The sequence below is a fragment of the Syngnathus scovelli genome, chromosome 9 (assembly GCF_024217435.2).
Source record: "Syngnathus scovelli strain Florida chromosome 9, RoL_Ssco_1.2, whole genome shotgun sequence".
Lineage (NCBI taxonomy): Eukaryota > Metazoa > Chordata > Actinopteri > Syngnathiformes > Syngnathidae > Syngnathus > Syngnathus scovelli.
The window spans coordinates 7,338,995-7,351,906 of NC_090855.1; the positions used below are offsets into that span (position 1 = coordinate 7,338,995).

Here is a 12,912-nt window from a genome sequence, read left to right on the forward strand (position 1 = left end):
TACTGTACAGTCTGAAATGTTGCAATGGTGAGCTGTCAGAGCAAGCAAAACCTTCTTTCTGAAACCCTACACTATATCTACACTATGACTCAGCAAGTTAATGTGAAATCTCAGTAAGTCATGTTTTAACCTGATCACATTTATGATTTAACACTGTCATCTTCAGACTCTTTTGGTGTTATCTGATCCCTGATCCCGAAATGCGTCACTTTTAGCCTTTGTATCTGTAATAGTCTCTGTCATTATTAGAAACTCGTGGTATTCCAGTCTTTATTCTGCTCCGGCATACCACAACCCCACCCTGAACCAAATAGTCAATCATTACCAAAATTAACCCAAAAGTGAAGACAAGGAAGTCTTGTGTACGCATTTGTTCTATTCATATAAAGTCATGCTGATTCTTTTAATTCGCCGAGGTTTGGCTACACATGCGTTCCATGTTCATGGTGCAGTCTGGACTGGACTGAAATACTCTGGTTATTTTGAGACACACCCCCTTTTATGTCCTTATGTGACCTCTTTGAGACAGACGCTGATGAGAAAGCAACATTTGCTGCCTTCAAAAACGCTCGCCGATGGGTGGGATGCGGGGATTTAGGCACCTAAGGTTAAAGGTCACAACAATGATTTATGGGTCTTCAAACTGTTCAAACTTCTGTCATGAAAACAGATGCATGTGATGAATTGATCGAAGGTTGACCGCGTACAATATCATGTTTTCTTTGTGTGGAAAAAGTCCAACCCAACATGCATTCCTATGTAAGTCAATTGAAGGAAAATATTTTACCATCCGCAAAAGTCATAGCTCAGATCAGGAGTACATGTTTATTCAGAATGAGCTGTGGCTTACAATTAGATGTTTACAATTGGTTACATTGGAAGTATTGATCATATTTGTAACCCTTGTTAACATGATCAATAAGAGATTTTGTCACAAAATATAGTGTGTTTATTTTGCAGATACTGTGTACACAGAGGCAACACGGTGAAATACTGGTTAGCACGTCAGCTCACAATTTGATTCAGCGGGTTCGATTCCATCTCCGAACCCCTGTGTGGAGTTTGCATGTTCTCCCTGTGCCTGCGTGGGTTTTCTCCGGGCACTCCAGTTTCCTCCCACATCCCAAAATCATGCATGGTTGACATGCCGATTGAGCACTCTAAATTGCCCCTAGGTGCGAGTGCGAGTACGGATGGTTGTTCGTCTCTGTGTACCCTGCGATTGGCTGGCAAACGGTTCAGGGTGTCCCCCGCCTACTGCCCAATGACTGCTGGGATAGGCTCCAGCACGCCCGCAACCCCCGTGGGGACAAGCAGTGTAGAAAATGAATGGATGTATACACAGACTTTTTAACATCTTCCCTGGCTGCAAATCAGCAAACATGACCATCAAATGACCCCCCCACCCCCCCCCCCCTACAACTACAAAACCAAAGCAGCTGAAGAAAACCTGGCAGTAAAGCAACGAATATTGAAGAGGTTTATATTTTAATTATCTTCAGGACTGAACTGACCACTCAGTTGCTGTGGATTATTTGAAACACGAATCGCCTGGAGATGGAAGCCAGCTGGCACGAGAAAAAGAAGAGTGTCTCTTAAAAGGACCAAGGGAACACCTTCTCCCTCCTGCTGCGTTCTAACATAAGTTACATAAGAGTTGTGTTTTTCCAAAACAAACCAAGTGTTGAATTATTAGCCACGTTTAAACTGCCACACCACAGTTTACAATCTCGTGATACAGCTCAGAGGTTTTTGATCCGCGATAAAACAAGTACGAAGGCTCTTGTTTAGTCTGACCACTGGACACTAACGTGATCTGTTGGTAATGCCTTGGGAACTTAGTAAGGGATTGCGTACCTCATTCTCACTCAATACAGTTTATAGAAGAGTCATCTGTGTTGATCTTCTCCCAGCACAATTTCCCTGTTTAAGGTAAATATCACCAAACACTGTAAATATGACTAAAGTTATCTCTGTGTGATTCATTTAGTAGCTAAACAATAGTGGGTGGCATGTAGTCAGAGCCCACATGACCTTCTCTGTCGGTCATAATACTGAGAAGCACTTATATTACAATGTATTGTGGATGTTAATTTATAGCCAACAGTCTGGTATCTTCATTTCATTTCTTGACGGCAGCTTCTAATCATCATTTTTGGTACAATTAGATTTCAACTTCTGTATGTTGCTATTTCAATATAATCTGCCCAGGACCATTACAATCCAAATCTTGGCATATGATACATCCGCACGTTGAACAGAAAACAATACAGAGCTGCTCTTAAATCAGTTATCATGGCTTCTATGGCAACAAATAATTTACACTTCTGTATCATTTTCACAAAGTCATGTTGAGACAAAGTGAACAGTTGAATTGTTAATATATCAAAATGCTTGTGTGATTGACTAAATCTGGCCGGAATCGCAGTCAGTGTTAGCATATCCAATTTTTAACAGCAAAATAGCAGGTATTCTTTTTCTTAAAGTGGGTCATCATGAACATGTTATTAAGTATCATGACAAAATACAAAATTAAAGCAACAATTTTTTCCCTCTTGTTGATTTAAAAGGAAATAAAAGGACTCAGCCCAGGCCAGACTGAGATTTTGCACTTGGAAGAGGTCATATATGGGCCCTAATCTGGGATTGCTGCATGTTCAGTTACGCATTCAACTGCTGCTTGTGCAACCTAATTACTTATATAATAGGCTATTTGAAACTGTTAATTGGTTGTACGTGCTGACTGTCAAGTCCTGAGTATTAACTGATGCCATGGACTACTAAGATCCTAAGGTCCCACATTTTGCCTTGAATAAGTGATGATTGAAAACAGTCTAATAAAAGTTAACCAACAATATTTGAGGCAGAAACCAAAAACAAATATTCTTCCCTCGAGATTTCGTTCACTATAATATGAATGTATAAACGTGTTGTTGGTCAGTAAAGGCTCATGATCCTTACATCTCCAGCGGCTACTCCACTTTCACTGCTCTTGTGGTGACAAATTTAAGGTTGGAACACCAGGTATTACATCATGTCACGTCCACAGCAGGAGGTTCTTGGAAAACTCGCCTTTCATCCTTCATGCTCTCATGCTGGATGGGAACCAAAGACTCACGAGGGTTGCAAGGGTCAAGGGGTAAGATTGAGGAGAGGGATGCCATATTTGGACCACTAAATCAAATGACTTGCAGTTTAACAACTAAAATCTCAGCAAATCTCCTGCAGGGAAGTTTTGGATCAAGTATCAAGGTCTGATGATCAAAACGTATATGTGGCGGGTGTAATGTTTATTGGACAGTTCAAAAGCGAAAAGCTGGTTTATAGATTTTTTTTATGACACCAAGAGAAATTAACTAGAGTAGAATAAATAAAATACGGGCATGGGAACAAAAACGAGATGTTATATCAGTCAACACAAAGGTTGGTCAAATAAATGAGTTTTAATGTCTTTGGAACAGTCCAAATTTTATCAGATCTAAGAGTCTGCGGAGTTGGGATTAAAAAAATGCAAATGCTCAGCCACCTTTTGATTTGTCACTGATATTAATTCCCCCAAAAGTTTGTAAAGTTTATTCATGGTCATACCGTTGACACACACTTTACCTTCCAACACAGTAAAAGTTATCGGAATAATAAAAAAATAAAAAAAAAACACCTGCTGGTCACAACTGCACATGTGATGTCCCCCACTGTGTTGCACACTTGAAAGGAGTGTGGTTGCTCTGTCGTAAACGCTTTGGCATTTGTGATCACATACGTACGTCCAAAAAAAAACAAAAAAAACACATGTATGACTCGGCATTTTTGGTGTTTTCCTTTGTGGATTCATCTGTGAATGATGGCAGTTGGCAGAAGGGTGCTGACCCACACTGACCTCAGGCGGACCAAAAGGGGTTTGTGTGGGAAAGACGGGGGTGGATATGGACCACTTCTCCCCTAACATAGTGGAATAGGAAATAGGAGGATCGGAAAGTATGTCAGACAGATGATTCAATATGTCATCCGTAGCTAAACGGCTTGAGCAATAAATATATGCCGTACTCTCTTCAAAATTTGGAACACAGTATGAATTTAATGATTGTGGACAACCGAGTGAGTCAAAAGACATTTGCTATAGATGGTGACTAAACAGAACAGGGGGGGTTAAGCAACAAAGGGCACAAATGCCATCATAGTCCAACTTCCAGAGGTGGGTGCATCAATAAATTTTGCCGGTCTGTCATTCACCAGCAGCCAGGCCACCATCGTCAATCCGTCACTCTGTCATCATTATGTTAACTGCGCTTCTGTCAGTTTGTCACCGCTATTTCAGTATCGTCAACCAGTCCGTTAATGCTTCGTTGTTATTTTAACCAAACATCTGTCATCATTAAACTGTACGTTGTCATCACTGATCAAAGACCGTCAGAAATCCTTTTTTTCTTCTTCTTCTACTACGTACTATTTTCACTTTGGAGAGAAGTTCGTTTTTGTATAGTCCGGTAAAAAATTAAATTATTATTCTTTACGTGAACCCGCCACCAAGGCCGGAGTGACTGGGTCTCCAATATAAAGACCCCCCCACCCCACCACCACCAGTTCCACTCTGCACCTCACTGAACCACCTCCAACGAAGCAGCTTTTCATTAACTTCAACACAAGTATTCCTGACATCCTTGAGAAGGTTGGCTGACCTGGGCTCCCCCCACTCACCTGCTGCAGGATTAAGGACTTTCTTTCCAACCCATCAGTCAAACTAGATCCCTGCCGTTTTTCTCCTCTCAGATCTTAAGCGCTCACTCCCCACAAGGCTACATGCTGAACTCAATGTGCTACATGCGGGACACCAACAATGGAAGTCCTGCCCACTCAAGCAACACCATTGAAGTTTGTAGACAACATATCTTGGATCATGACCTGCAACTATCAAATTGGTGCTCAAATAATTAGCCCAGCTAGATTGTAAGAATGGCAAACTAAACAGACAACATGAACATGATCATCAAGCTTAACACGTCGATTCTGAATACTCAAGACGGGGGTTGGTATTATATGGAGAGACCTAGGTGCACCTTGGTGTTGCAAATACACACACAAAAAATATAAAACTGAGAACAGATAAAAGATTGCAAATATCAAATTCATCTGTAGTTAATGTTTTTAAAACTTTGCGAAGTGCGGTTGTTTAAAACGTAGCGAATGTGTAAGTTTAGATCTAGCAATTTCTAAATCAAATAGAATTAGAAGGCTAAACAAAACAAGCTTAAACAAGCTTACCCATCACTATCCAAATGGATTTATCTCTGTGACCTTGCATCCCTTGAATCCCTTCAAAACTGAACACAGAGGCTGGCTACCAGTTTCATCAAATAAGTGACTGATTGTCATTAGAGAGAGATGAGCAAGGCCAATGATGCAGGCTGTTGCACTTGTTGGTGTACACTGCCATTCAGTGGTGCATCATGGTAGGTACCGAGACACATTCTGAGCAGGAAAGGTCGTGTGAATGAATGTGGAAATTTACATCAAATATATTTGTACTTCACATGGACCCTAAGGAGGTGGCTATCTGCTTTATTGAACTGATGACAATTTATTGCATTCTCTGTAGTACTATTTCACTAAATATATACCAATGATCATCAAAGCATGGCCGAGTCAGTGGTATAAAACTTTTATTTCTTTCAGAATGAAAAAAAAACGTTTATTGTCACATATATTGTTTTTTTTATAACACAACAGCGTTTTCATTCACTTTCTTGCAAGATAAGATACTCCGATGCTGGTTTTGCTTAAAACATGCAAAACAACTTGGCTTGATGAAAGTCATTCTTTGTGTTATAAATATGCTGAAATGCTAAATTAAACTCTTAACAAATAATGACTGAATATTTTATAGATTATTATTACAATTTTTTCCAATGATTCTTTTTCTTCACCCATCACCAATTTCATCAATAAATGTCTAAACACGTTTTCTTGGAAATAAGATTACTGTATTCAGCTTCACTACTCAAACTTTTAGAACTCTACATTTGTCTATGACCAACATGATGAACGTGAACTGCATTCTTTGCATAAATAGTATTCTTTGTAGCACAGTTACTTCAAATGGGTTTTTACCATTGGGAACTTGCATGTCCACACTGTTTATGTTTTCACAGTAAGAAATTTGACGTTACATCTTCTGCTTCAGAAAGTATTAGTCATAGCAAAGACATAGGCGACAAAAAGTTGTACTCCAATTAAGACAAAATGTAAATCACCCATCACGAGTGTGCCAATAATCACACCGGCTACAGCTCCCAAAGTGCGTGGCCATGACGTACACTCGGCTGCCATGGCTGCCACTGCACCGATAGACACTCCGGAAGTGCCCACCACCCCCAGCAGTGCCCCGGCTTTCCCACCTTTTCCCAGAGCCGGGGATAAAATCTCTACCCCGGCTAGTAAAACGACGGAAATGATCGCAGCCCCTATGATGACTTTGCCCTCTCCAGCTGCATGCCTCACCAGAGGGCCCCCGACTGCAGCTCCCAAACTCAGCTGGCAAAGTTTTGCCGCGATAATTGCTGTTTTCAAAGCTTCTCGACTGGAAAGGTCACTCATGCGTTCGATGATGCTGTCGCTGTTTACGTCCTGCGGTTGCCTTTTCTGATTCATGATCTCATCTCCAGCTTGCACGGTGAGCATGGCGATAACGAACGTCGCGAGCATTCCCATGCATCCTATCAACATCCAGAACTTAAAATCAGAAGACTTCAGAATCAAATAGCCAATGATTGCGACTAAAGCTACCAGTACAATGAACACAGAATAGTGGCCCCCGTACCCAAATAAGCCAAATAGTGACGTTACAACAGCAACCACAGTCATTGGAATTCCTGAAAAAGCCAAAAAGTCCACGTATTTGATCATCACAGTTTTGATCCAGTCTTGGAGACTCCGTTGTTTGACCTCTGCCTCTTCAGCCTCCATTTTCTTCCTCTCTAATTCTTCTCGCAGCTTCCGCTCAGTGGTCCACGACGTGATGTCTTTAGTGGCGCTCCTCCCATTATTTAGGATCCTCTCCTCTATTTGCACAGCCACCCTTTCTCTCTGCTCTAAATCAGAAATCTCTAATTCTTTTCTTTCTGTGTCCCAAACCGTAGACGTTTGAGTGCAACAGGCCTCGCCTTGCTGCCAGAGGATGTTAAATACAAAGCGAAGAGGTGGTTTGAGGACGCTAAATATGCACAGTGCAAACAGAAGACCAGTCATGCCGAAATTATTCACAATCGTTTCAATAAAAAAACCTAATGTGCCGCCGCTGACTGTGGTCCCAAGGGCACCGGCAAGTCCTGCATTTACCCACAAGTTTGCGTAATTCGTTTGACTTGCCCCACAATTCCTTGTGGTGACGAAGAGCGAAGCTACCACCGCTGCTAGGACAACACCAGCTACAACTGAGGTCATGGCGATGGTCAGGGCAGAAGCCCCCATGAGAGTCCCCAGTCCGAGAGCACCCACTGTCCTGATGTCTTCGATCAGCGGTTTCAGTTGACTCGTTGTGGTCATTGCAGCCAGGGTGCTGTCAACGGGCTCGTCTATGGCTGCCATTATGGAGCCTCCCACTGCTCCTAGTGCAAAACCAATTGCTGCTTCCTCTAAAAGGACAAGAACAATGTTTTTGTTTTTTTTAATAACAACAAAATATGATTAAATACGAAAATGCATATTACATTTTGTGGGTCTGAGCAGAAATCTGTAAAAAGACCCAGGTAAAAACAACAAATACCTGATCAAGATGGTCTGCTTATACTACCTTTCAAGTTTGATCTTTTTTTCCCAATCGAAATCCAGTTTAATCATTATTTTCTTTACTCATGCAAGCCCAAAGAATGAAGCTGAGACTTCTTTTGATTTTGCCACCAGTCAGGATTTGCAGTCAAACAAGACTGGTTGATCAGGTTTAGCAAGCAAACCACCACATGTTGCTTTGAGTCACATCCTCCGCCACATGAAAAGTTCATAATGGTGGACATGATGTCAAGTTTTCAAAAGTATTTCATTACAACGTGGGCGTTTAAGAAAGTAACATGCTTGAAGCAGAATCGACCAATAGCCAATTTTACACAGCTGTAAAATGATCCCAACAGAACAACATTATATGTTTGATTTAAGACCCGGTAACCAACAGATTTCGGTATTGATGTTGAACTTACTCATTTTTTTCTTGGTCATCATGTTTGATGTGTAGAAGACTCAAGAGGGAATCCTCCAGACTTGTCCACCTTTCTTTCTGGACCGGTCAAGTCACTAGAGACAGCTTGTCTCCTGTTCATGAAGCAACTTTAAGACACACCCACGCACAGACCCACATGCTCTAATCGTCAGAATCACTATGCAATACCGGTTTAGTTTCTTGGGTGCACGTGGAAAAGCATCCTGGTATGTCCTGGTATTTGAGACAATGAACAAACTGCAAAATCTCTGATGTAATTTTTTTTTTTTAGTTTCTACAATTAGCTCTTTGAGAATCCTCAAAACAAATTTGTTTCTTTGCAGAATGTCATTTGTAGAGGTGAAATCCACTAATATGAAATCCTGCATACAGGCATATATATATATATATATATATATATATATATATATATATATATATATATATATATATATCCATCCATCCATCCATCCATTTTCTGAACCGCTTAGTCCCCACGGGGGTCGCGGGCGTGCTGGAGCCTATCCCAGCCGTCATCGGGCAGTAGGCGGGGGACACCCTGAACTGGTTGCCAGCCAATCGCAGGGTACACAGAGACAGACAACCAATCGCACTCACACTCACACCTAGGGACAATTTGGAGTCTTCAATCGGCCTACCAAGCATGTTTTTGGAATGTGGGAGGAAACCGGAGTGCCCGGAGAAAACCCACGCGGGCCCGGGGAGAACATGCAAACTCCACACAGGGAGGGCCGGAGGTGGAATCGAACCCGCACCCTGCTAACTGTGAGGCGGACGTGCTACCCAGTGCGCCACCGAGCCGCCTATATATATATATATATATATATATATATATATATATATATATATATATATATATATATATATATATATATATATGTACAGAGAAAAATAGCAAAACAGGAAATGTGTTGGCAGAAGAGATGACCAATGGGCTACAGTGGAATGAGATAATGAGATAATGATCACTAAAGATAAAAAAGCAAGTCTACTCATTCAAAGGAATGTGATAATGAGGGTTATGAGGAAGCTAATGCAATAAAATCATTGTGTATATATATATATATATATATGATTCACATTCAAAGGAAAGTATATATATATATATATATATATATATATATATGATAGGAACCATTTGTCTCTGTACTTATGTTTGCCCCCGGAACCTTTTTATCGTTACTCTTCAATGGCCGCTTTAGTGCGTACGCGTGTGCGGATCATGGAAGACATCGGTAACTATTTGATTCCTGCGTGCAACATTGTATATTTCAACTGCATTTTGGATGATTTGTTTTATTCTGGGCAATTCGTATAAAACAGAGTCCTGAAAGCACATTAGATGTCGTCAACGACTTTTTACTAACATTAGATGTGTGCGACTCGAAACATCGAACACGTATAATGAAACGGAATGCTTTTGTAAGATGTGTTGCTATAATGCACTAATTAAGTAGCCTTTCGGAGTATTAAGGCTTGACTTTTAAGTATGATGCACATATGTGTGGTTTTGGTACAATTTTCATCTTTCTACTCTCATTGTACAATAATCAAACACGTGAAACTCTTATACAGTACCCTATGAAAACTAGCTGTTGTCCAGATGACTTCGAAGTTGTTTCTTACTTAGCAGATGATGCTGAATCTTCTTTGGAGGACACAAATGAGCTGAACAACTCAGATGGGGGAAGTGATGATCACATATCATCTGATGGAGGGAATGACGGAGATGATGCAGAGGATGAAGGTGGAGGTGAGGAGGAAGAGGAAGAAGAGGAAGGCAATCCCAATGCTGGCTGGGCAGAGGCAATGGCCAAGATTTTGGGAAAGAAAACACCCAAGAGCAAAACCACCATCTTGGTGAAAAACAAAGAACTGGACAAAGTGAAGGCAAAAGAAAAACAGGAGCAGTTGGAGAGGAAGGAGCAGGTAATTAGCAAAGTGCTTATAAATGCAGAAATCATGATCACCCCAACTAGACATCACCCAAAACTAGCTGTCTGTTGTTAAATGTTAGCAACACACTGAATTGTTTTCTAAAAATTTAATACACATTAGAAAATATCCATATTAAAATAAAACATTACGTGACATTCAGTTCACGGTTCACATTTGCAATGCTGACCTGGCTGCAAACAGCCAAGTAAAACAAAGCAAAAATAAAACCAAATACTCATATAACAAACAATGTAATATAAAACTAAGATAGCATTAGAGAAAACCTTCAACTTGTTTTCTTCGTATGTTATTGTGCAATATTATTTAACGTCAAAGTAGTCGTGTGAGCTGCTGGTAAGTTATTTCTTACGGCCAAATAATGGATCCTGGTAGCACTTAAAAATAAATCTATAAACACGAAATATAACTTTGAAATCTTGGTCTCTGCAGCTGGTGTAATGACAGACATTACAAATTTATGTATTACGGTGCTTGCTCTTTTCTTGTCCCCCAGACTGATAAGAAACGAGCATGGGAGATGATGTCCAGAGTAAAACCTGATCTAGTGAAGGACCGTGAAGTTGAAAAATCTTTGCAGAGAATTGCCACCCGGTGTGTAATTCTGTAATTTTGTGTTGTGTACGCTCGTACACCGTGAGTGCGAAGACTGATTTTGTTGTTGATTTTTCCACAGAGGTGTCGTGCAACTGTTCAATGCGGTAAAAATGCACCAAAAGAACATTGATAGAAAGATGGCGGAGGTTGATGGCTCAGAGAGAAAGAAGGCAAAAATACTTTCCTCAGTTTCCAAAAAAGACTTCATCGATGTTCTAAGGAAAACAGAAGGTGGCGCCAGAGTCAAAGTCAAGGCAGAAAAGGACACACATGTAAGTGATTTTTTTTTTCACCTCAGAAAAACAAATGTCTATCCTATATTTTGTCAAAAAAACAAGTTTATGCTGATTTGTTGAATCAATTTACCCCTTTAAAGACGTTTTATATAATGACTTTATCAACGATTAAATGAAGTTTGCACGAAGTGGACAGTGGGAAGGTTCTTGCTTGAGGAATTTAAAATATCAAAATATAAATTAAGAAAGTGAAATTCCAGGGATCAGGAAAAATATGTGAATAAGGTGCGCTGTTGTTTAAGTTTGAGGAAAAAATTATGCAGCTCAAAGCCCAAACCTATTAGTTATTGTGTCTGTGCATCCTCATAGACTACTGAGGTGGATGAGAAACCAGCGTGGAGTGTCCTCAGTGATGACTTTATGATGGGAGCGACGATGAAAGACTGGGACAAAGAGGAACACACAGGAAGTGGTGCAGATGGAATTTAATCCAATTGACGCTTTACGAAGAAAGAGACTATGTCTTAATTGTGATGAGGTTCAGACTAACCCGCAGCCAGGTGACAGTTCAATCAACAGGGGGCAGTGTTGTATTCTGCGAGCTACAGTACTGTACTTGCTTCTGTGAATGAAATAATGGGAAATTCTTCATGGGATTGGGGTCTGCTCAGAAAGGATTGAGAATTTCCAGAAATGTTGTCCTTTGTTGATATGAGAGAGGCAGGTCATATACATGAAAGCAAAATAAACTTTCAAAAGAGGACTGATACAATGTTTCTTTAGCTGGACTATGTACCAGTTAACCACAAGGCTGCTTTGTTCAGCTCAAATATTCAAAGATTGTTTATGACCATATTTTGTACTATTTTTTTCTCATGTACCCTGTGTAAATATCACTCTTTTGTGCAGCGCCACGGAAATCAAAAGCCGTTCCCCTACTATACTGCAACGTATCTGTGTGGCTTATTTACTTTGCTCATGATTTATGGAAGCACCTAGTCAGCATTTCTTCTGGCTCACTGCATCTTAAGTGTTTGCTGTCCTTTGTTTCAAGGACAACTTTTGTTCACTGAATGTCAAATCCGCTCACGTTACAAGAAAGAAAGAAATCTGGGAAAGACAATCACAAATTTACCGAACTCATTATCCACAAATGTAATCTATAAAAAAAATAGAAAACTAAAAAAAATGAAGTTCAATGGCAAAACCAAAAAGGATTTTTAAGGGGTGTTGGTAGAATATATTCATCTTAAACAGTCTAAACAAATGTGAATAGGTAAATAATGAATACAAATGACAACATGAGGAGACAGTAAAATACACCTTTCTTATTTTGTTGTGGTTATAAGTATCATTTCCTGAGTGCCTTATATGTCTTTTGTTGTGAATTGCACTTTTTGTAGTTACTTGTAATGCATAAATAGATGACAATGATAAATCACATCCATAGTACCGCAATGAACTCCAGCAGGCTGCCAGTAGTAACCTGATGTGGTGACGTGGCACTAACATTTTTGCTGACTCGTTTTATATTTGAGCTTCCTGTGTCTGGCCTTGGTTGTCGTCACAACCTGAGGAAATATTTGCACTTTGCGTTATCAACAGAGGAGGGAGGAAAGCGACGAGTCAGGCTGTCTGCACCGTGCTCGATATGAGTCTGTCATGGCAACACTTTGGCCTGCCATTCTGGTATGCCACCTTTTATCCCGGAATGTTGAAACAATCCAAGGATGTAGGACCTGGTGACGCCTCAGTCACCATCCCCAATCTGCCTACTCCGACAATGACTTCATAGAACTAATAAGAGCTCAGTTGATTGAGAGATTCTCAGGAACAGTCCAAATAAATTCCTCAAACAAGAACTTTCCCACTGTCCACTTGCAAATATTAAGAGTATGAATGTGTTTCAGAAGCTAA

The 12,912-nt window shown here is 40.3% G+C and overlaps 2 protein-coding genes across 4 annotated transcripts; one reads left to right on the top strand and one right to left on the bottom strand.

Moving 5' to 3' along the window:
* Positions 1 to 5,690: 5,690 nt before the first annotated feature.
* Positions 5,691 to 8,355, bottom strand: LOC125975087 (uncharacterized). Of its 2 annotated transcripts, none has more exons than XM_049730219.2 (2): positions 8,187 to 8,355; positions 5,691 to 7,628 (listed from the first exon to the last, which is right to left on the bottom strand). In XM_049730219.2, the coding sequence occupies exons 1-2, from the start codon at positions 8,206 to 8,208 to the stop codon at positions 6,175 to 6,177; spliced, it is 1,476 nt and encodes a 491-aa protein (XP_049586176.1). In that variant the 5' UTR covers positions 8,209 to 8,355; the 3' UTR covers positions 5,691 to 6,174. The 2 variants fall into 2 exon arrangements, with proteins under 2 accessions (XP_049586176.1, XP_049586177.1); XM_049730220.2 differs by lacking the exon at positions 8,187 to 8,355 and adding an exon at positions 7,760 to 7,918.
* A 1,002-nt stretch (positions 8,356 to 9,357) lies between these two features.
* On the top strand, positions 9,358 to 11,938 carry rrp15 (ribosomal RNA processing 15 homolog). 2 transcript variants are annotated; one of them, XM_049729930.1, is made up of 5 exons: positions 9,358 to 9,441; positions 9,837 to 10,135; positions 10,659 to 10,756; positions 10,839 to 11,031; positions 11,365 to 11,938. In XM_049729930.1, the coding sequence occupies exons 1-5, from the start codon at positions 9,396 to 9,398 to the stop codon at positions 11,482 to 11,484; spliced, it is 756 nt and encodes a 251-aa protein (XP_049585887.1). In that variant the 5' UTR covers positions 9,358 to 9,395; the 3' UTR covers positions 11,485 to 11,938. The 2 variants fall into 2 exon arrangements, with proteins under 2 accessions (XP_049585887.1, XP_049585888.1); XM_049729931.1 differs by having other exon boundaries at positions 9,840 to 10,135.
* Positions 11,939 to 12,912: the final 974 nt, after the last annotated feature.

What these genes read in the sequence shown, in the direction of transcription:
- LOC125975087 (XM_049730219.2), bottom strand. Translation starts at nt 8,208, where the DNA reads ATGATGACCAAGAAAAAAATGA. An exon ending in GATGACCAAGAAAAAAATGA is followed by an intron (nt 7,629 to 8,186) that starts GTAAGTTCAACA and finishes TTGTCCTTTTAG; the next exon opens with AGGAAGCAGCAATTGGTTTT.
- rrp15 (XM_049729930.1), top strand. Translation starts at nt 9,396, where the DNA reads ATGGCCGCTTTAGTGCGTACGCGTGTGCGGATCATGGAAGACATCG. An exon ending in AGTTGGAGAGGAAGGAGCAG is followed by an intron (nt 10,136 to 10,658) that starts GTAATTAGCAAA and finishes CTTGTCCCCCAG; the next exon opens with ACTGATAAGAAACGAGCATG. An exon ending in TTGCAGAGAATTGCCACCCG is followed by an intron (nt 10,757 to 10,838) that starts GTGTGTAATTCT and finishes ATTTTTCCACAG; the next exon opens with AGGTGTCGTGCAACTGTTCA.